General features: G+C 51.6%; 1 protein-coding gene across 9 annotated transcripts in view; it reads left to right on the top strand.

Annotated features, from left to right (window-relative positions):
- The window catches only part of TLE3 (TLE family member 3, transcriptional corepressor), a 48,564-nt gene that overhangs the window by 9,056 nt on the left and 16,941 nt on the right, over window positions 1–22,567 (top strand). For 5 of the 9 annotated variants that reach the window (XM_066277939.1, XM_066277938.1, XM_066277936.1 and 2 more), the window contains exons 5-6: window positions 13,002–13,064; window positions 14,903–14,977. In XM_066277939.1, coding sequence (XP_066134036.1) covers window positions 13,002–13,064; window positions 14,903–14,977 — 138 coding nt within the window. Of the gene's footprint in view, window positions 1–13,001; window positions 13,065–14,902; window positions 15,008–22,567 lie in introns of all 9 variants that reach the window. The other 4 variants (XM_066277931.1, XM_066277934.1, XM_066277932.1 and 1 more) reach the window with 1 other exon arrangement.

Raw genomic sequence — 22,567 nt, 5'->3', positions numbered from 1 at the left:
TTGGGGAGTGAGGCAAGGTGGTAACATTTTGCAGTTGTGATCTCCAAGGCCTCTCTGCTCTCACACTCCGGCTCCATGGCTTCTGTGTCCCCATACGGATCTCCAGGGCTGGCCCGCATCCATCTGCCTGGAGTGGGGATGGGGAACGCTCTGGTGTCCACAGCCTCCCCAGTCTGCATCCCCTCTGGGATATGCTGGTTTGAACTTTATTTCCTAATGTGGCATTGTCTCTCTTCTCATACTGGTAATTCTGTAATAACCGGTTGTGACCCGCCCCCTCCCCCATATTTAATTCTCATCAGCCCGGCTCTCCACTTTGCTATTAATGATAGCAGCCAGCAAATAGCTTTCAACATGCCATTGACAGTCTGGTTTAAGAGCGCACTTGAAGTAGTGCTAGACAGCTGAAAGCACCCATAATTGTGTACCAGAGTGAGAACTGCGTGCTCAAGGGCCTTGTTTTTATATGCTTACAGGGACAATATCTTGTTTTCAACAAATGCTCTCTGAGGCTTACAATCAAGATGCTTTCTTCCCTTTTCTCTTTGCCTTTCTCCGTTGGCTGTTTTCTTTCTCTTTGTTGACTTTCAAAGTCAGTGTTCCCCCTTAAGTTGGCGCTGAGGAGAAACTTCAGGAAGGGGGTGTGTCTTGCCTTCATGGAAGGGAGGATGGTCCTCAGGTTGGTGCTCCGCATCATTCCTTGCAGACAGACAGCCAACCCTCTCCAGGGCCAGCGCCTCCCACCTGAGGGTCCTTAGGACCTGGCATTTCTCGCCGACATTGCTTTTTGAGAAAGGTCTCTTGTTTGCTGAGGAGGTTGCACAGTCTGCACAGCACCATCCATTGTTGGCAGGCGCGAGTCCTAGCTGTCGCTGGATTGTCTAGGCGGAAGCCATCTTGGGGGGGATGGGTCCTCCTTTTGGAGAGTCAGATCAGGAACCTCGAAGCCCCTTTCAGATCAGACTCTAGGCAGCTGTTCTTGTGCAGAGGCCCCTCTGGAAATGGGAGCAGAGATTTATATTCTCAAGTGGAGGCTCACCCAGGCTTAGAGGGTGACCCAGGTGTCCCATTTACTCAGCCCTAAAGATTTTGCCTGAGAACAAATACCTCCTTCCCCTTTACCCCCACCAACTTCATTACTTTGGAGATGCAATAATTTTGGGAAAAGAGGCTCCCTTCATCCATTATCACCAAAGCTTTCCTTTACCCGTTGCATCCTTCGAAGGGCATAGAAGAGAGCCATGTTGGGAAAGGCCAGGAGTGGGCTGAGAGGCCAGGCGAGTCCTGTGGGGTCTGGTCTAGCTGTGGCCGTTGCTCTGCTCCCTCAGAGGCCGCTGTCTTGGCAAAGGCCAGGAACATGGGTGGGCTCAGCTTGTGTATCATGGTCGGCCCTTATTTACCCACCATGTGAGTGACATAGAATGGGGTCCCAGGAGGAAGGTCTTTGTTGAAGAGAAAAGAGTTTGGAAGTTCTGGTCTTTCAAATAGTATAACCTTAAGTAGCACTTGATTGTTGATAATGCAGATGATACATTTTTACCTTAGGTACCTAACAGAATAGGCATTTGGGTCCTAGACAGCCAGATCCCAGGGTGAAAGCATCAGAGCATGGTGGGAAAGGCCTGGGTGTGAAGATGGCCACAGACTGCCAGGGCCCTAGAGGGCTATGTTCTTACATTGCGGCTGCTGGGGGCAGGGTAAGGGGAGGGGTGTGGAATGATGAGAGGACATGGGTTCCCTGAGGGTCAGGACCTTTGGTGTTCACAGAAGCTCGTGAGCCCTGCAGGCTGCTTGGCCCCTTACTTGTATGCATTGGGGCAGGGGGTTTGAGTAGGATTTGTTTCCGTTGAGGTTCTCCCTAACCCTGTATCACATTCTGCACTTTCTGGAAAGGAAAGAAGGCTTGTGTTCTCGGGTTTCTGAGAGAAGCCTGTCAGCTGTAAAAGTTGTGATTGTAGAAAGAAATGTGTTGTAAACCTTTATTTTAAGGTGTCTTGAATGCAGCTGAAGCATTTTTTTTCTCCATCTCACATTATGGATAGTTAAAACGTGAGGGGGGGGGACGGGGTGAGGAAAGAGGTAGCTAGGAGGAGGGCTGGTAGCGCAGAGACGGGGGGAATGAAGAAACGGTTTGGAGGTGAATTAGTAAACTATTCTAGTCATGCCTTGACTGTCTATTTAGGCATGAAGTTCCAAGTGTTACAGCCTTATCCCATTGCCCTACTAAGCCTTGGATAACCATTGTTCACAGCTCAACTGTTTTTGTTTTGTTTTTTAAATTCTCAATGAAAACTGTTAGCTCAATGGGATGATGGTTTGGGAACATGTGGGCTGGAGAGGGAGCCAGTCAAGTAAACAAGTTTTTAAATAACTGATTTTGATTTTGATGGCCTATGAATAAAATGACAGCACTCCTACCATCCATGTTTGGAAGGATAGGGCCGTCTGACACTTTAAGGAACAGACACGCTCTTTCTTTGTTAGCTCAGTGACTGTGGATAAAATGGGGCTCTGTTTCTGCCTGTAGTCTCCCTACCCCCTGCACCTCATTTTGCCTTTCCTGCCACCCAGGTTTTCCTAGAGAGCTCCTGTCCTTTAAAACTCATGGTCAGTGTTCCATTTGCAGTACTGCCCCCTGGGGAAGACCTCCAGAAATCGAAGGAGCTGCCTCTGTAAGGGACTGTGACTTTTACAGCCTGTGGAAAGAGTAAGAGGAGATTTGCATAATGTTTCATGGGGGGATTAAGTGGGGGTTTGCCATGGCAACACGAAGGGATGACTTGAGAATGTTTCCTCCCTATGAAAGAGCCTGTGGAGTCTGGGGAGGCAGGGGAGAGGGCAGGGTGTTATCTGAGGGGAGGGTTGGGGAGGCTGCTCCTGGGTTGAACAGCAGTGTTGGGGGAGGAGAGGTGTCATCTGAAGAGGCTCTCCCTGCTCTTGCTCTGTCTACACAGCAGGCTCTTGGAGGGCCGCCCTCTGGAGTGGAGGGTTGGAGGCAGACAGAGTTCAATGTGTTTGGGAACCAAGAAATTAAAGTGAACAAATATTGAAGGATTACTAGATCTTGTTAACAGGAAGCCTGGTGGATGGAAATTGAGAAACTGAGAAGTGAAGTCTTAGAGCCAGGGAGGGACTTGGTGTCCCAGGTCTTGCCCATGGAGTAGTGTCCAACCCTGTGCTCCTATGGATGGGGCGCTCACTTGCTCAGAGCACTGAAATCATTTTTGAGCTTACTCGATTGGAGACTAGTCTGCTGCCCTGTTAGGAACACTGAGGCCCAAGGGCAGGACATACTTCGGACTGGAACGCGGGTCTCTGAATTTTGCATGGCCGACTCCTTCCGCGGTCAGTGGCCTCGACTCTTCATCCCCACCATTCCTCACTTCCTCCCTCTGCCTTAGTCTTCCCAAGTCCCCTGTCCCCTTGGTGGGAAATAGCTGAGCTCTCTGGTAAAGGGAGAAAGGGAAGGCAGGTTCCTTTCAGGGAAACGCGGAGAAGGATCATGTCATAAACTCCGCACTCCAGACTCCCTTGCCTTTCCAGTGTTCTGGCTGGGTGGGGCGAGAGCGTGTGTCCTCACTGCCATCCTCACTGTGTGTGAAGGACCTGGATCTGCTGCATAACGTGTCCATCGCAGGCTGGCTCGGCTGGGTCCCATTCTGTCCCATGGGAGACAGATCCTCAGGATCATACCTGGGCTGGGCCTTTTCTTGTTCCAAGCCCTCCCTGCATAAAGAATTTAGCAGGCTTCTTCGGAAGCATGAATATTTAATGGTGTTGTAGTTATATATAATTTGATCAATATGTCAGTGCTAAAAGGGCCTTTAACGAGGCTCACCTATCACTGAGTGATCTGTGATGTGAACCTTCCCAGCCCCTCCAGGAACAGGGGTTATTGTCTCCCTTGGTCTCCCTTGGCTGCTAAGTAGGTCATTTATTTGCCCCTTTCTTTAAAAAGACACCATGGAACTGCTTTCCCCTAGAGCCTGGTGTGGGGGCTGCAGGGTCCTGGGAATGCCATGCCAGCTTCTGCTAGAGGTCTTGCCCCTCCCCATCCCTGGACTTTCCTCCCGCCATCAATAAAATGCCCACCTGCTTCATTGCAGCTTGGTCTGAGGGAAAACTGCCTGGCAAGGAATGTCATCTTGTATACAAGAATTGAGGGCCTAAGCCATTTAGAATTGCTTTAGAAATGCAATGGGGTATTTTGGGTTAAAGTTGCCTGCACACATTGTTCTGGAATCTTCCAGTATCTGATTTCTGGGTGATGGTGGCACATGGCTGCTAGAGCCTCCTTCTTTTGCACAGAACCTTCCCTCAGCCCACCCTGTGCCCCTCTGAACACCCCAGGATTGGAGTCTGAGAACTAGCTTGAACCTGATTCAAATTAAAGAACCACATGCTTTTCAAGAAGAATGACCTGGGCCCTGGCCGGTTGGCTCAGCGGCAGAGCGTCGGCCTGGCATGTGGGGGACCCGGGTTCGATTCCTGGCCAGGGCACATAGGAGAAGTGCCCATTTGCTTCTCCACTCCCACCCCCTCCTTCCTCTCTGTCTCTCTCTTCCCCTCCCGCAGCCAAGGCTCCATTGGAGCAAAGATGGCCCGGGCGCTGGGGATGGCTCCTTGGCCTCTGCCCCAAGTGCTAGAGTGGCTCTGGTCATGGCAGAGCGACGCCCCGGAGGGGCAGAGCATTGCCCCCTGGTGGGCAGAGCGTAGCCCCTGGTGGGTGTGCCAGGTGGATCCCGATCAGGCGCATGCGGGAGTCTGTCTGACTGTCTCTCCCCGTTTCCAGCTTCAGAAAAAAAAAAAAAAAATGACCTGAAAAAGTTGAAAACCACCATTTCCACATAGCTTGGGAGTATAACTCATGTTCACGTAGGCAGGCCTCTTTTCTTGTCTCCTTGTTCTCACACATGCCCACAAATGAGTCTTTGAACTCACCACACACTCGCCTGGTTGTCCTAGGAAGAACTCCTTGCTGTAGAAGTAAAACTAGGAGCCTAGCGGTGGCCCCTGGGCTGCCTCACAGACATGGACATTGCTTTACTGCCCACTGAGAGAAGAGGCCTTGCCTGGCTGTCTTCAGCCCGCAGCCTGTCTTTCCCTGTGAGCCGGAGAACATGGATGGTAGCCCGGCCCCTGCAGATCTCGAGTTGGTACTCTGTGACAGTTGTATGCGGCTTTGCTGATGACTGCATTTGAAGGGTTTCCACCGTGAACACTGCTCCTGGAATCCAAGCCGCAGCCTAGGCCACCACCTAGCATCCATCCACGTCAAATGCTTCTTTGCTCATCCTTCAAACTCATGGCCATGCACCCCCTTACTGAGCTCCTGGGAGGAGGTGATGCATTGCAGAGCAATTCAGGAATTTTGAGCATTTTGCACCCTAAATGGTAGCTCCTGGATCTTACAAATTGTCCAGTTCCTCCCTCCATGTTTCAGATGACAAAATGGGAGCTGAGCAGAGGGGAGTGATTTGCCCAAAGTTGCACAGCTAGATGGAGGCAGAGCTGGGAGTAGAAAAGCCAGGTCATTTCTGGGCGGCTTTGGGTTGTAACATGCTCTTTATATGGCAGATTTCTCCTCCTTGTTTTTTATTTGGTTGAGGTTAAAAAGACATGTGCATTCTCAAGAGCTGACTGGTATGGCCTTCTGGGCAGTTTAAGACTAAATGGTGGAGAGACGGATGGGAGTGGCTGTCAGCTGTGCTGTGAGCAGTCACCCAAATTTTATTTAAGAAAAGGGGGAAAGAGGTTGCTGGAAATGAGGACCATGAGCAGACTCCATCTCCCTAATTTAGTGTCCTGGGTCAGAGGCCCAGCCAGGGTCATGAGCAGCAGCAGGTGGGTGCTATGTGTTCCGAGAGAGATGCTCTCAGAATGCTCAAGTACCTCAGTGTGTGACGAGGTTTAGAGGTCCTGCTGTGATTAGCTGATGGGGTAAGTGGGAGCTCCTGAGGCACGCTGAGCAGGTTGCTCCCTGGGAAATGACACTTGCCCGCCACTCTCTTGCTTCCCTCATTTATTTGCCTAACAACCTTGACCGAGAAATGGGGCAGATGTTCCTCCCAGCACCTGGTTGGGAACGCGGATTCCGAATTTCACAGGATCCCGACAGTTGCTCCAGAGCACCCTCCTGTGTCTCGTAGATTAGTTTCTTCTGAGCAGGAGCAGCCTTGTTTTTCTGCCAGCAAAGCCGCCTTCTTTGAACCGCACTTGAAAAGAAACTTTCAAAGGCAACGTCAGCTCCCCAAACACCCTTTCTCCAAAGGAAGCAGCCTTCCTGCCGGGGGCGCCCCGGCATCCCGCTCCCGGCTTCCTGGTTGAGGCGACTGAGATGAGGGCAGCCTTTAGTGACAACGGTGGGAGTTAAGGAAGGAGGCTTCCAGCCAACAAGCCCCTTCCAGTGTGTGGTCGGTACTGTTCAGACAGCTGAAGTCACATGTCTCAATTGTTTCCTTCCATTCTTGGAACTGTAGTTCGAGTTGGAGAAAACAGCCGTTTTTGACACTTCTCTCTTTCATCAGAAACGCTGGCGATCATTAACTCCAATGGTAGTTTTTCTTTCAAAAATAGTTCTCCAGGCTCTCTCAAAATGTGGAAATTGGGCTTCTGAGGGATAGGAAGTCATTTAATGGAGTTGCTCAATCACTAAGCATCAGTTTCCCCATCCGGAAAGTGGAGCTTTGCCCTAGCTCCTTTCCTGGAGGGTGAGAGCAAGCTCATGTGCTTAAAATGCTTCCAACAGCAGGACTGGCTGGGGTGCTGCTAGCTGCTGTCCTTGTCGTCGTTAAAAGTGATCCTATCTGGCCAACTTTAGGTCTAGAGCTCCTTCTGGCTATCACGACCCTCGAAGAAAAATCATCATGAAACACTTATTTAATGAACAGATTTTCTGTTCATTTTTTGCCTCACCAGAGTGTTCTGTGCTGTTCTCAGGTTTCGGTGGCCTTGTAGAAATGATCCTCTGCTTCCAGTGTTCAGGGAGACTGGAGTGGGGGTGGGGGGATGCTGCTTCACAGCAGGGGAGGGCACAGGGGCAGCCAGGAGGGAGGTGGTTTGCATAGTTTCCACCCCCAGGTCCCTCCAACTCTCCCCAAGACCCCAGACCCAAGGACAGGGAATCTGGTTTATTATAAAAGCTCTCCCAAGTGTAAGACCAACCCCTGTACTCTGCCTGCCCCTCAACCCTATGCAGTCTTGTCTCATGGTCTCCCGCCACACAGCGAGGCCTCCGTCACTGAGTTCAAGCCCCAGGAGAGAGCCTGAATGCAGGCCTCCAGAACATTCTGTGTCCATGTGGGGCTGTTCTGATGGCCTTTGCTTGATGTCTTTGGTGTTGGGAGGTAGGGGAAGGGGGCAGAAACTGCTTTCAGAGGGGTGGGAACGAACATGAGTCTGAGAGGGAGCTTGCTTTGATGACATTGTGTGGTGGTCGCCTGGCAGGCTGGTGGCCAAGCCTGGAGCCGAGCATGGCTACATGAAATCTTGGCGGGTCTGCTTTCCTCATAATGAGAGGATGCTGGGCCCTGACCAGACCCCGAGAGAAGATCCCACTCAGGGGAAGCCCATGGCTCTGTGTTTGCTAACGTGTGGGGAAGGGGAAGCTTTGCTACTTTTTCCTGTAACTACTGAGACCCAAACACTTGGCCTGTCCACTAGAGGAAGGAGGCAATAGTGGGACGCCCTTTCATAAGCTCCTACCTGTAAGGTATTTTTTCCCGCCGAGGAAGAAGGAAGGGGCCGGAGCCACGAAGTGTGGAATAGTAAAAGGCTTTATTGAGTACAGTGCATCCCGCCCGATGAGGTTCCCTGGTCCCGGGGACAGAGGCCAGGGAAGTCGCATGGGGTGACCCACGTGGGGGATATTTAAAGGGTCTCTAGGGTGTTCGAGCTAATATGACGTGGTGAAATCTCACTGGCTGACTGACAGTTGCTTTTTTCCAAGGAATTCCTGGGAAGTTTCTTTTGGTGAGTGTGAGTGTGGGCGGTCCTAGCCAAAGTTCCCGGGTCTGGGTTCCTCACGTGACCGTCCCCCATTGCTGACCACCCCACATTCTGATCTTTGGTGTTAATTAGGGGCACTGTTTATTCATCTGGCTACCTCCTGCTGATTAGGGGCATCATGGGGAGGGGGAGATCGGAAGGTGGTGGTTTTGAGGGGTGTCAGGAGGAACATGTTTGACCATGACTGGAGAAACTTCGCGAATGCGGTCCTGAAAGGATTTTTAAAAAGGAGGAGTAATAGAGGGGTCTGCAGGGTCCAGCCTTTTGGTATGCCGGAGATAGTTAGGGGCCAGCAAACTTGAGGCAAAACTGTATGCCAGTAGTAGTGTACGAAGAGGAAAAGAAGGGGTCCCATCCACTTCCATAACCGAGACCTGTGAGGGAACTAGAGGTCCAGAGTGTGATGGCAAAAACAGAGAAAGCAGCTCCTGTGTCCACAAGAAATGAGATGAACTTACCCATTCCTGTGGCATTACCCTGGTGTTTGGTGAGGATAATGGGGGTCTCCGAGTCCAGGCCGTGTCAGCCGTCCATGAGGTCTAGGAGTTTGAGCGGTGGGCCCACCTGGATGGACTGGCCTCCCATCTGGGTGGCCTGTCCTCCACACAGAGATGTTGAGGATGAGCCTGTTGCCCAAAGGGAGCAATTGCTCCACCAGTGACCAGGCTGCTTGCAATTAGGGCAGGGGCCCTGCCGGGACCAGTGACCCTGCTTGCCACACTTAAAGCAAGCTGCTGGTAGGGTTCTTCTTTGTGGCTTGGACTTGGGTTGGGCACTTCCTGTGTCTTGCCCCTGTTGCTCTGCCGGCCTCAGGGCTGTCACAAGAGCCTGGGTTTGGAGCGTTACCTTCTGCTGCATGTGGGCCTGGTGAACAGCCTCGGCCTGTTTCTACTAGTTGGGACCATTAAAAACTTTAAATGCCATGTCCCAGATAAGGGTTTGAGGGTTGAGAATAAGAGGAGGTAGGCTCCTGGGGAGCCCAGCACCCAGATCCAGCAGGAAATCCTGGAGCCAGAGGCAGGACAGGGCCAATGGCTGGCAGAGGGTGACTTGATGGAGAAGGAGCTTAAGAACACAGTGGAGCAGGGAGCAGCCCCTGGCCAGCAGGGGAGGAGAAAGAGAGACTGGTATTTGCAGGTGAATGAGAAACAGGATCCTGCGAAGGGAGGGGAGGGGGCTCTTGGAGGGAAGAGACCCGAGCAAAAGAGGTCCACAGAGGGACCCCCTCTGTGGGTCAGGCAGGAGGGGGAGAGAGTTGGGGGTCAGGCAAAGGAGGAAAGATTAGGAGCGGAGGTTTTAGGTGAGGTTTCTCTGGCCAAAAAGGGCCTGCGTAGTAAAACAGGCGGCACAGAGATTAGGACGGGAGTGCAAGTAACTAGAAGCCCAGAATGTAAGGGATCCTCCAACCAGTTCCCAGTTTTTTTGGCGATAGTTAAATTGGTGAGGGTGTTAAAACTGAAAGTCCCACCTGACCAGGCAGTGGCACAGTGGATAGAGCGTTGGACTGGGATGCCAAGGACCCAGGTTCGAGACCCCGAGGTCACCAGCTTGAGCCGGGCTCATCTGGTTTGAGCAAAAGCTCACCAGCTTGGACCCAAGGTCGCTGGCTCGAGCAAGGGATTACTCAGTCTGCTGAAGGCCCACGGTCAAGGCACATATGAGAAAGCAATCAGTGAACAACTAAGGTGTCGGAATGCTCAACAAAATACTAATGATTGATGCTTCTCATCTCTCCGTTCCTATCTCTGTCTCTGTAAAAAATAAAACAACAAAAAAAAACCCCAAAAGTCCCTTCAGGAGGCTACCTAGTTCGATTATCCGGTGGGTTCTGTGGCCTGGCCACAGCCGAGAAGAACAGTTTCTTCTTTAGGGAGGGAGAGATTTTGGATAAGACAACTCCAGCAGTGTTTTTGGATTAGGTTTAGATTCCTGTGCCCTCACGGCTGCCCTCAGTCCTCGGAGTGATCAGAGTTGAGAATTGGTGTCCTGCAACTCAATCCACCGGACGGTTAAATAAAGTGGGAATGACCGGGATATCTCCACGGGCACACACGCACTCGGAATGGAAAGAGGTCCCTGACACAGCTGCGATTATGGACAGGGAGTCTTGGCGGAAAGAACTGAGGGGAGGCTGGAGGCAGGGGACTTACCGCACCATGCGCCTAAGTGGGTGAAAGGTTGGAGATCCTGGTTCTTTCTGGAGGGGGAGGGGAGAAGGGAAGAGGAGCGGTCCTTGCAGACTTCAACTCTTCCCAGGTTTCGGCACTAGATGTAAGGTATTTTTCCCCGCCAAGGAAGAAGGAAGGGGCCGGAACCACGAAATGTGGAATAGTAAAAGGCTTTATTGAGTACAGTGTATCCCGCCCGACGAGGTTCCCTGGTCCTGGGGACAGAGGCCAGGGAAGTTGCATGGGGTGACCCACGTGGGGGATATTTAAAGGATCTCTAGGGTGGTCGAGCTAATATGACGTGGTGAAATCTCACTGGCTGATGGATGCTCGCTTTTTTCCAAGGAATTCCTGGGAAGTTTCTTTTGGTGCATATGAGTGTGGGCGGCTCTAGCCAAAGTTCCCAGGTCTGGGTTCCTCACGTGACTGTCCCCCATTGCTGACTACCCCACACTACCCTAGAGAGTGTGAGCCTTGTAGTGCTGAGCAGGCCTGAGTGACCAGGAAGGCTCCAAGCCTGTGGCCTGCCTCACTGGCTACGGGGAAGGGGCAGTGGTCAGAGGCCCACCAAGGTGGCTTGTGATTGGTCTGGCTTGACTGCACGGCCTCACTTTGTTGGTAGAGGACTTGGCTACTGCCCACCCCACCTCCCAGTAGTAGTATGTCAACCCTCCATCCACCATGGCTCCTCCCACTGGTGCTTTCCACACTGGGGCCGGCCCAGGGGGGCTGTCAGCGGTCAGAGGGGACATTTTACCCTCTGAAAAGTAAATGCAGGGAGGCTTGTGAGATCCTTCTGGTTTCTGGCTAAACATTTATTGGGCACCTGCTATGTGCTAGGCACTGCTGTGCCATTTATTTGAAGTAAAAGACCTTGGACCAATGAGCTTCCTAAGCAGCAAACATTTCTGTTTTCCATGTATCTTTCTATTCTTACTGGGCATTCTGGGCATTTAACATGTGTGTCAGTTGAGTGATCATGCTGCTCTACGCAGCTTTGGACTGAGTTGTAGTCAGGCTGGGTTTTTTCTAGACTCCTGTGGTGTACAACCCTGACTTGTATCTTTCTTTCTCCTTCCCCAAATTAAGTCAATTTGAGGGAGGAGAAAATGAACAGAAATGAGAAAAGAACCCTATTTTGGGGTGGACACTTCCCACTTACCTAGATGAACACTTTATATACAATAGTTACTTTGTCATCTTCTTGAGTTCCTTAGACCATGAATGACAGGCCTCCAGTGGGTGGAGGCCAGGGATGCTGCTAAAAGCCTGACATTGCACAGAACAGCCCCCATGCAACAAAGAGCTGTTCTGCCCTAAATGTCAGTGGCACAGAGGCTGAGGAACTCTGCTGTAAATGTCCTTGCTAGAGTGTGCCCTCCCCGTGCAGATGTGAGAAACCCTGACCCCATCCCTGGGAATCGGAGTGTGCAAGGAGAGAGTAGCCGTCTCTGGTCCCTGCCCAGGAGGCCCCAATGCAGTGAGCAGTCCCCCTGTTGACGCCTGCCGCTGGCCAGCAGCTCCAGGACATAGGGCTGCAGAAGCCTGACAGGTGCCTAGTGGCTGGCCTGTCTCTTCACAAACCACAGGCGTCTGTCCTCCTGAGTGGCTGGGTCAGAGGTATTGGCCCAGGAATTTTACCACGGTCCAGAGGTCCGGGATCTGTGGGATCTGTTGGGAAGCTGCCGAAAGGCATTGTTTTTCTTTTAAGGGCACAGGTTTCTCTCCAGAATCATTTGACATGCAGATTTTTAAAGGCTGTTGTCATGGTTTTGTCTCTGGAAGATTGCTATGTGCCACTGAGAGCTTTGAAGCCAGCTCTGGGACCTCAGGCACAGTGGCCTCCGGATTTAAAATGAGATAAGAAAAGCAATTGTGAGCCTTGTCTGTAAATGGGCCTAGGCCTTCCCTTCTGGGCTCAGTTAACCATTTCACACCACTCTTTTAAAGAACTCTTGACCTGGGGTTCCTAGCAAAACCATTGATGTTTTTCTAAATAGGCTCTTATCTCTGCGGTGTTGGGGGTGGGACAGAATTGATCTCCCTTTTTCTGTGGTCAGCTTCAATCTAAAGTGTTACCTCCTGAACAGCTTTCTGTGGTCAGCTTCAATCTAAAGTGTTACCTCCTGAACAGCTTCTTACATTGGCCTGACCTGTGATAGCGCAGTGGATAAAGCGTTGACCTGGAATGCTGAGGTCGCTGGTTCGAAACCCTGGGCTTGCCTGGTCAAGGCACATATGGGAGCTGATGCTTCCAGTTTCTCCCCCCTTCTCTCTCTCTCTCTTTCTCTCTCTCTCTCTCCCTCTCTCTCTCCTATCTAAAATGAATAAATAAATAAAAAATTAAAAAATTAAAAATTAAAAAATTAAAAATAAAAGAAAAATGTTACCAGTGGCCGGGCAGCACAGACATGGGAGAGGCAGCAGTGAAAAAGTGGGGGTGCAGGAGACTCACCTTGTGTGAGGCTAGTCCTCAGGGGACCCTTTGGCACATGCCCCACCGGAGCTTCCCGTCACCTCCTGATTTATGTGAGAGCCTATCTTTGGGGTGCAGTCCCTTCCTTACCAAACTGGGATGTGCAATATGAGGGCTTTCTCCCAAAGGAGAGAAACTATATCTGGCCCAAATAGCGCATCTTCGATAGGAAATCGGAGCCCCCCAAAATATAGGCAGCCTGGTTGGGGGGAGTTGGGAGGTTTCTTTTTGCTGCAGTGGTGCAAGGGGGGGGTGTCTGTGGTTTGGGGAGTTTGCACTTGGCACATGTCTAATGTTTCAGTGACTGGACTCATTTGCCTGAGCTTCACGAAGTCTCTCTTCTTTTGCAGACAGAAATTGCGAAGAGACTGAACACAATTTTAGCACAGATCATGCCTTTCCTGTCACAAGAGGTGAGATCTTCTTTTGCTGTGCTCTCCTGTTCTTTGCAAAGCAGCGGCTGACTAATGAGGCCTCACCAATGAGGCCTCACCGGAGCACCAGCCCCTGGTCGTTCAAACAGACTGGAGTTGAAGTGGACACCCTGCGGGTTTGCAGAACCCTCTGCAGCCAGTTCAGGGGCAGGGAGCCACATCACAGCAATAATTTGCTCGTTCTTCTGGCAGAACTGGCTCTCTGCCACTGCCTGAGACCAGAGAGGAGGGTCTGGCCTGCGACCAGGGTAGCAGTGGGCAGAGGTGCCTCTGTGCCCCACCCCCGGTGCCCCATCCAGTTCTTTCCATGCTTCCCTGTGCCCCTGCTGCACACCTGGAATGTCTAGGAGCAAGGACACCTGGCCCAGACAGTGCCAAGAGCCAGACCTTGTGGGGGAACCAGTACCCAAAGGGGAGCCACCCTTTAGGACAGAGGATACTTCTTGGTTACATCAACTTCTAAACCCCTTTCCCAGGGGCCCTACCTGAGGCAGGGGCTGAGCTAGTGGAAGCATGTCCCAGGAGGCCCTTTGGTGTGGGGCAGACAGAGTGATTCCCTGAGAGGCCCGTTTCCGTCCATCAGCACTCACTCCAGCTGGGGCAGGCCCTGCCCTCCATGCCCCTCTGTGGCTGGGACCGTCTCCGCACTGTCCTGGAGTTCTGGGTCTGAGTCAGAGTAGTAACCATTAAATGACTGAACTCATGTAAAAACAAGAGATAATTGTCCCTAGAGCTTGCAGCCCAGTGGAGAAGACAGCTACATACAGCTGGTGCTACCTCAAGCCTGAAGTGAATGAATGAACCAAAAAATGACTTCTTAAAAGATTTTTTTTAGAGTAGTTTCAGTTTATAGCTATAAAGTGGAAAGTACAGAGCTTTTCCATAGATGCCCCCACTGGAGTGGTGCCTTTGCTACAGCCGATGAAGGTGACCGGATACAATATTACCCAGAGTTGACCCAGTGTTCACATTTGGGCTCATTTCACCACTTTTCTTTCTACCTAGACATACGCTTTTGTTTTCTCTTCAGATGGATATAGGTTTGACTGAATTTAGGTGCACATACTTGTCTACTGTCCCCTTTGTTTTTGTTGTTGTTGTTGTTTTTAAGTGAGAAGAGGGGAGGTAGAGATACAGACTCCCACATGCGCCCCAACCAGGATCCACACAGCAACCCCCATCTGGGGCCAATGCTCGAATCAACAGAGCTATCATAGCTCAGTGCCTGGGACCGAAGCTCAAACCATGAGCCAGAAACAGAAGAGGGAGGGGAAGAGAAGTAGATGATTGCTTGTCATGTGTGCCCCGACCGGGGATCGAACCTGGGACATCCACATCCCGGGCCAATGCTCTATCCACTGATCCAACCGGCCAGGGCTTTTCTGAACCATTTGAATGTAAGCTGCAGATACCCTGTTTGCCCACTTCTTGCTGCTCTAGCTGCATCTTCTAACAACATGGACAGGCTCCTGCGTGACTCTGATACTGTCATTGAGTTTTAGAACATTAATAATCGTTAACAACAGCCCACAGTCAAATGCATGGAAGTCTTTTTGTATGTGTCCTGGAGGGGAGTCAGTTAACTAATACCCATATTTTGGCTCATTTATATTTTAATTTAAAACAATTTATAGGAAATTTAGATTATAAAAGTAATACATGCACATTGAAAAAGAGTTTAAAGAAGAAGGTAAAACTGGCCTGTCCCCACCCCCCTGTGTCCTGTGCCAGTGCAGTGGATCTCCTCTGCCTTTGTTGGGGCTCAGTGACAGCCTGTCCCCAGCAGTCTCAGCTAACCCCCACCCTGTTCCTTCCAGCACCAGCAGCAGGTGGCGCAGGCTGTGGAACGTGCCAAGCAGGTCACCATGACAGAGCTGAATGCCATCATCGGGGTACGTGGACTCCCCAATCTGCCTCTCACCGTGTGTATAGCCCTTTTATTCCTCTCATTTCGCATAACCAGAGAGCAATTTTGATCTCAGCTGGCCTCAGAGAATGGCGGCCCTAGGATTCAGGCTCCCCGAAGCATGCCATGGGCTTGGATACATTTGGGGCTCTTTCCCCATTGGGTTTTTTTTGTTTTTTGTTTTTGTTTTTTTTTCATTTTTTTCTGAAGCTGGAAACGGGGAGAGACAGTCAGACAGACTCCCGCATGCGCCCGACCGGGATCCACCCGGCACGCCCACCAGGGGCGACGCTCTGCCTACCAGGGAGCGATGCTCTGCCCATCCTGGGCGTCGCCATGTTGCGACCAGAGCCACTCTAGCGCCTGAGGTAGAGGCCACAGAGCCATCCCCAGCGCCCGGGCCATCTTTGCTCCAATGGAGCCTTGGCTGCGGGAGGGGAAGAGAGAGACAGAGAGGAAAGCGCGGCGGAGGGGTGGAGAAGCAAATGGGCGCTTCTCCTGTGTGCCCTGGCCGGGAATCGAACCCGGGTCCTCCGCACGCTAGGCCGACGCTCTACCACTGAGCCAACCGGCCAGGGCCCCCATTGGGTTTCTGATATGCCTCCCAGTTCCCAAATTAAAGGGCTGGCCAGACATGTCTCAAATCTACTTCTAAACTCACCATCCCTGTCCTCCCTCAACTTAGGGTGTCTCCATCCTTGAGGAGGATGGGCTCTGAGATTACCTGCAAGGCCAGGCTGAGTGCTGTGTGTCCCCAGCCGCCTCCTCGTGTCTCCCAGGGCCTGTCTGCCCTGTGCCCCATCCCTGGCAAAGGCCTGCCCTTCTTTGACCACCTGGGATCAGAACTGTCTCTGCAGTACTGTCGATGATGTGGAACATGCTATGGTATTTGGGGTTGGGCCCCGCCGTCCCATGCATGCAGCTGCCTGGCTGAGCGGTCCTTGCGTGCCCTGTGAATGTGGGGGTAGCTAGGGAGGCCGTTCTGACCTTCCAGGTCAGGAGAACTGGAAAAAATACCCCAAGACTCTCTGTGAGGCCCACTTCTGGTTTGACCCGTCAGTGAAAGGAAGCAACCAGTTCTCTCCCGACCCCCACCTGGTTCGCCTCACAATTGCATTTCTTGGATGCATCTTTCTCTTGCTTGCTGCTTTGGTTGAGACTAAGGATGTTTCAGGTAAACATCAGAGGAAAACAGCTTTTCAGTGTGATTTTTGGACAAGGTTCTGACCCTTGCTTATTCACCTTTCGTCCTTAGAATGGTAAAATGCAGGGAGTGGGTGAAATCACGGCTTCCCACCCACCAAGAGCTGGGTCAGGGTCCCCACGGTGGGGGGAGGGGCTCCAAAACCATACAGATGCCCGGGGATTCGCCACAGAGGTCATTTCCATTGATCTGGGGGTTGGACTGGGAGTCTGTTTTTCTGAAGTTTTCCAGATCATTCTGAAGGACAATCAGGCTTGGGAAGCCGTGGACTGGTTGGCTTCAGCTCTAACACTCTGGGATCCTGGTTGGTCCTTATTCCCTTTCTTTCTGATGGGAGGTCATTATTTCAAGGTGGAACTGCAGCTCCAGTGTTTTCTGCTCATGCAGGTAGAAGGTGACTCTTGGCTTTTTGTTTCGAGGCAGAAAACCGGAGACTTGTGTTCTAGTTGTGGCTCTTCCCATGGAACTTTGTGGGCAGGCCCATCTCGACCAGGGATGCTGGGAGGCTGAGGCCAGAGGAACAAAGTGATGCTGTTGGGTCCTGACCCATAGTGGTTATCTGGTTCCGCACCTCTAGTGTAAGCCCCTCGACAGCTGCTGAGTGCCCCTCAGGATCCTCTAGTGCAGGGCAGGGGCCAGATGCTTTGGGGTGCAGGGGGGTTCCTGTGCATTGCAGAGTATTTGCCAGCGGTCCTGGGCTCTACCTCCTGGGGCCGGTAGCAGCTCCACACACGTAGTGACGCCCAGCAGTGTCTCCAACACTGCCTAGTGACTGTGGGGCAGAATGGCTCCTGGTGGAGAGCTACTGCTCTGTCCTGCCAGTGCCCTTGTTTTTCAGAGAGGAAAACGTAAGAGTGGACGGTCTCATTGTTGGTCAGGAGCAAAGCTCCGGGCTCGGCCCCCGTCCAGTGTCCTGTGTCTCAGTGACCAGCTCTTGTCTCAGTGGCTCTGTTGACAGTGGTGGAAGGAGGGGTAGGGGCCTGTGCAGGGGTGGAAAGCACATTGTGAGTTCTGTCCTGAAATTTCTCCTCTTCTGGCTCCTCATCCACGTCCCCCTCCCCTTTCTAGGACAAGCCCTCCCCTCCCTGCAATGACCACAGTGGGGTCCCTTCCCCCCCTCTGCCTCCCTCTTTGGAATTAAAATCTTCCAATGATAATAATTTTTCTTTTAAGTTGTAAGAAAGAGTGGAATTGGGCAAGAAGCGCTGCTTGGATTAGCTACACTTCCTCTAAGTAGTATTTAGGAAGCTACAAGGTAGGTCAAGGCAGCTCCAGGCAGATATTGGAATTCAATTAAAGCCAACGAGTGGGGCCTGTGACCCCTAATTTCAAGGTAATTGCTTCTGCGGCTCTGAGTGAATGCAGCCGTCGCCCTGTCATTAGGCAGGCGGCCGTCTAATCGCCCTGCCTGACAGAGCCTCACAGGCAGGAATTACGGACAGCTGAGGCCCGCTGCACTGGGGGCCGCTGCCACAGGCCAGCGAGGAGGCGGCTCGTCCTGTCAGGCAGGAGGGGGAGAGCGAGCTGAGCTGACTCCGGCAAGTGAGGTGGAGAAGGATGGCCGGAGGCTGGTGGCAGAGGCATAGGTGTCTTGTCCCAGCCATAGGGCGGGGAAGAGCAGGGCCAAGGAGGCTCTCAGTAGCAGAGGTGGCTAAGCCCAGGGCACCATTGGGTCAGCCCTCTGGATGGGGAGGAGCCCAGCCCCTGGTCTGGGAGGTTTAGCAGGGCTTTGGGCAAGCTGCTTTGTCCCTGCAGGCTTCCGTTTCCCCTTTGGGGAAAGACGGAGAAGGCAAGTTTTGTGTGATGTGTCCGCTTTGGTCAGCTGTTTAGAGCTCCTTTGGGCATGGAGTGAAAGGATTCTGAGGCCATATTTTGGCTCAGCCCAGAGAAAGATGAGAGATAGGTGTGTCTGGTTTGCGTGTGCCTGTTTTTCACAGCAGAGTTACTGCGTGGATTGAGGTATTTCTAGGGGTCCCCTGTTCCTGGTGAGAAAAGCCAGGACCAGAAGCCAGGACCCAGCATCTGGTTGTTGTGAGAGGAGAGGAGCAGGATGGGGAGCTGGGCAGACCCAGGGAGCCCAGCCTACTCACTCCCCTGTGGGTCCCCAGTGAACTCAAGAACTCCAGTGTCCACGTTAGGAAGACAGGTCCAAGGATGTCTCTGCTAGCCGGGGCCTGGCAAAACCCAGGTACTGATTCCTTACTGTTATGGACGCATTATTCTCAGATCCAGAGGGTCTGATTCCTGAGCATGAGCAGGAAAACGTTTTCCCTTGGTAGCAACTTGCAGAAGGCCTCCTCAGGCTTGTCAAAGACTATGAGCTGATGTTCTATCAACCAGTTGCAAACCCTCTCTTACTTTGTTCTGTGCTGGCCAGCAAGGTCTGGAGAGAAGAGTGGCTCTCGTCCAACTTGCCCTTGGAAGTTATTAGTGGAAGAAATGTTATCAAGTGTTGACCTTTTTCTTTAAAGCAGGGGTGAGGAAAGTAAGAGGGGGAGGTTGTGTCTATCTGATCACAAACTAGTGTTCTGAAGCCGTACCTAAGGGTCTCGCATTCCCTTCAAGATGTTGATGAGCTCAATTCCATTGACTGAATTTTACATGAGGGAGAAGGAAGGATGACAAGAGAGTGCGCCTTCGAATGTATCCATTTCTTTCAGCCAGGCTGCCCTGGTGGAAAGGAGTAATGCTGGGGTTGAGTTCTGGTTGCTTCTGGCAGAGTCCCTTAGCCCCTTTGAACCTGAGTCACCTCTGAACTGGGGACTGGAGGGTTGTGGTGAACTCTTAAAAGCTATAGGCCCGCCAACCATGACAGGCAAAGGAACCGCGGAGGCCTGTGGCCGCCGTCCCTCTCCTTGGAGGGCAGTAAGTGGTCATTTAGGCAGGGACATCTTTGGTGCTCTCTTTTGTGGACATCCTCGATGGGTCATGGCTCTGAAAGTCCTGAGAGAACTTCACAAAGTGTAACCCAAATCATGAACCTGAGACGTGAAGCATTATATCAGCTTCCAAAAGCAGAGAGCAGGATGCATGTAATCCAATCACGAATACTCTGCAAACAGGGTCTTTGCGGCAGCCCCACCTGCAAGTGACCAAACCTCCTGAGCTCAGGGCACAGGCATTTGGCACGCGTCTGGAGGATGGGGACCCATGATTGCCCCACAGGACACATTCTTGCACATTCTTGTGTTCTGGCATGAGACGTTAAAGGCGGGGCTTGGCCCCAGTTTCCTAGCCCCTCTTTTGAGGGTGGAGATATGGGGGGGACCGGGGGGTTGACCTCATTTTACATCAAGGATTCAGAAGTTCCAGTTAGAAGGAATAGTAGAAGCCGGAGGCAGGGCTGTGGCAAGCAGTCAGCCCTGGCCCAGCCTCGGACCGTGAACTTGATTTTATTTTTTCCCCCGTTGAAAACATGATCAGCTTCTCCCTCAGATGTCAGTGTTTCAGCACATGGTCCTCTGAAGTCAGGCATGTGTCACAGGGTGTACAAGTGCCACCTGTGGATGGCCGTGCCCTACTGCCTGCCCTCCATCCAAGGGGCTGGGACTGTGGCACAGGGATGGTGAGATGAGCAGATCATTGCCAGCTGCCCACTGGCCTGCCCTGCCTACGGGGGAGGCAACTTTGTTTCAGTGTCCGTTGTGACGAAGACGTAGTTAGCAGACCCGAGCCCAGCCCTCCCTGGCACGTGCCCCCACCCTGAGCAAGAAACCTCAGAGACCGCTCTCATGTCTGATTCCTGAAGCCTGCGGGGCCACTCCTGACGGTGCCTTCGGACCGCTCCGAGGAGGCCTCTGGCTGTGCATGGGATGCTTTTGTACTTGAAGATGTGAAGACAAGGAGACTACGGAAGTGCCCTTGCCTCTGTTGCAGAGAGGACACCCATACCTGATGTGCTGATGGCAGAAACCACCCTTAGTCTTGGAAGTACAACCGCTCGGAAAGCCACTATTTTCCAAGGTTCTGATGCCGGTTCTCTGGTTCACTTTTCAGGGAAGCAGGAAGCCCTGCTGATGCCCCTTGTCCCTTACAACTTGTAGCTGCACCTCAGTGGGCCTTGCAGAGGAGGCATAGACTGGGGGTAGGGCAGTCACTTTTTGACGGAACCACTCTGCTATCTGATTTCTCAGCCTATGTATGTTTGTTGACCTTTTTCAAGCAAGCACGCCAGGCACCATGTTTGAGGTGCTGGGATGGATAAAACAAGGTCCCTATTTTTTTCTGGAAGCCACAGGTGGCCAAATATGCAAAGATGAAAGAAATAGTTGTATTTGCTGTCCAACCGTCATTTTTGCTGAGGGTAGTTCAATGCCTACCTTGCTTTGACACGTAGTGAAACATGCAATCTTGGCACAGCCTGAAGAAATGGGGCTGCATTCTGACTCCCATTTTGCAGGTGAAGAAACAGGCCCAGAGAGGTCTGCTGACTCATCGTAAGGTCTCAGCAGGTAAAGGAGAGCTGGACATCCCCGTTTGGCTCCAGAGCCTGAGTGGTTAGAACCCTCAGAAGGGAGAAACTGACCAAGGTGATGGGAGGCTTCCAGAGGAAGTGGCATATGAATGATGTCTAGCCTGACCTGTGGTGGTACAGTGGGATAGAGTGTCGACCTGGAAAGCTGAGGTCACTGGTTCAAACCCCGGGCTCGCCCAGTCAAGGCACATATGGGAAACAATTACTGCAAGTTGATGCTTCCTGCTTCTCCCCCCTCTTTTTCTCCCCCCCCCCCATCTACAAATCAATAAGTAAAATTTAAAATAAAAAGAAGAAGAAAAGTTAGAGGGCAGACCTTACCTGGTAAAGTAAAAAATCAGGGTGTTTGGAATTCTTCAACTGAGTCTTTCCATGGGTACAAATCTTTAATAAGCTCTTCTTTTCTTTTAAATTTTTATTTATTGATTTTAGCAAAGAGAGAGAGAGAGAGAGCTAGGAACATAGATCTGTTCCTGTTTTTGCCCTGACTGGGGATCCAACCAGCAACCTCTGTGCCTTGGGGCAATGCTTTAAACCAGCGAGCTATATGGGCAGGGCAACGACTCTTTCTGTAGAAACAGACTTGTTAAAGGAAGAGTTAGCCTTGTTCCCAGGCAGCAAAGCTACTTTCATGAAACTGTGCTCCCTTCTCTTCCTCTTCTCACTCCTGTCACCTTACTGCCCATAGGGTACAAAGAGTGGATTTTACTAAATACTTAACCCTGAATTAAAAGGCCTATCAGCAACTGGTCTAAAACCACAGGACCACCCAGCAAGGACTCTTTAAAACTGGGTGTCTACGTAGGGTCGAATGGTCCAGCCACACCAGGGAATACTATGCAGCCATTAAAAAGGAAAGTTGGTTTCTTCATAGCACTGTAAATTAAAATTGTGTTGTGTAGCAGTGAGGTTAACGAGAGCCCATTTGTATAGAAATATATTTGAAATCTGTGGATTTCCATGAAGGAAATTCTGGACAGATTGATGGGTAGGGTTTTGAGAAAGTATTTTAATCTCTACTTATTTGTAAAGTTTTCTGACAGTGAACATGTATGATTTTGTAATAAGACATAAAAATTACATATTCTTTAAAAAAAAAGGTGGGAAGAGCTCAGCTGTCAGCTCTGGTCCTGGAAAAGCCTAAGGCCCAGCCGGGTGGGCTGGATTTGTGCACTGGGAGTCCCTTGGCTTGGTTCCTCTGCTCGGACGTCTTGGGATAGACCTGGGGTCAGGCTGCACTGGGACCAGCACCCACCACCAGCTTCTGTAAACTGCCTGGCAACAAGCCCATTCCAGGTCTTGGCTGCGAGTCCCAGCATTTCACCCAGAGCTGACACACAAGCCCTCGGGGCAGGGAGCGCTGTGGTAGCTGTGATGGTGGTAGCCATGATTGCCATTACCTTGGGGTGGGCCGGGTGGGCAGTTGACATGTGAGCTGTGGGAGAATGGAGGCTGTAGCTGCTGACCTCATATACTGCCTCACACAGACAGGCAAGCTTCTCAGACTTTTGCTCTTTGTCACTACCCGTCCCACCCTCAAGAATTCTTTTTGCTTTAGAAGGGTCTCCTTAGGAATATTCTCTAGGTCAGGTTGGTGGTGGATAGATTTGAATCCAGATCCCACTTACTAGAGATGGTACTTTGCTGGTTTCTGGCTGTCCCCTCCATCCCCTCAAGTTTGTCATCGGTAAGAGGGGCATACTCCCTCCTTGGCCAGAGGGTTGGAAGGGTCAGAGGTAATACCTGGAAATGCCCAGGCATTCATGTTGACTCCCTTCTCTCGTACTAGTTGAGAAGAAAGGTGTACACACAGGGACAGGTTTATGTCAGGGTATCCAAGGACCCAGCCACTTCTCAGAAGTATTTTGATCTCTATGAAGTATTTGGCACAATCTTAG

This window comes from Saccopteryx bilineata, chromosome 4, assembly GCF_036850765.1.
Source record: "Saccopteryx bilineata isolate mSacBil1 chromosome 4, mSacBil1_pri_phased_curated, whole genome shotgun sequence".
Classification (NCBI taxonomy): Eukaryota; Metazoa; Chordata; class Mammalia; order Chiroptera; family Emballonuridae; genus Saccopteryx; species Saccopteryx bilineata.
Note: the sequence above shows the minus strand (reverse complement) of the source record. Positions and strands in the feature narration are given on the sequence as shown.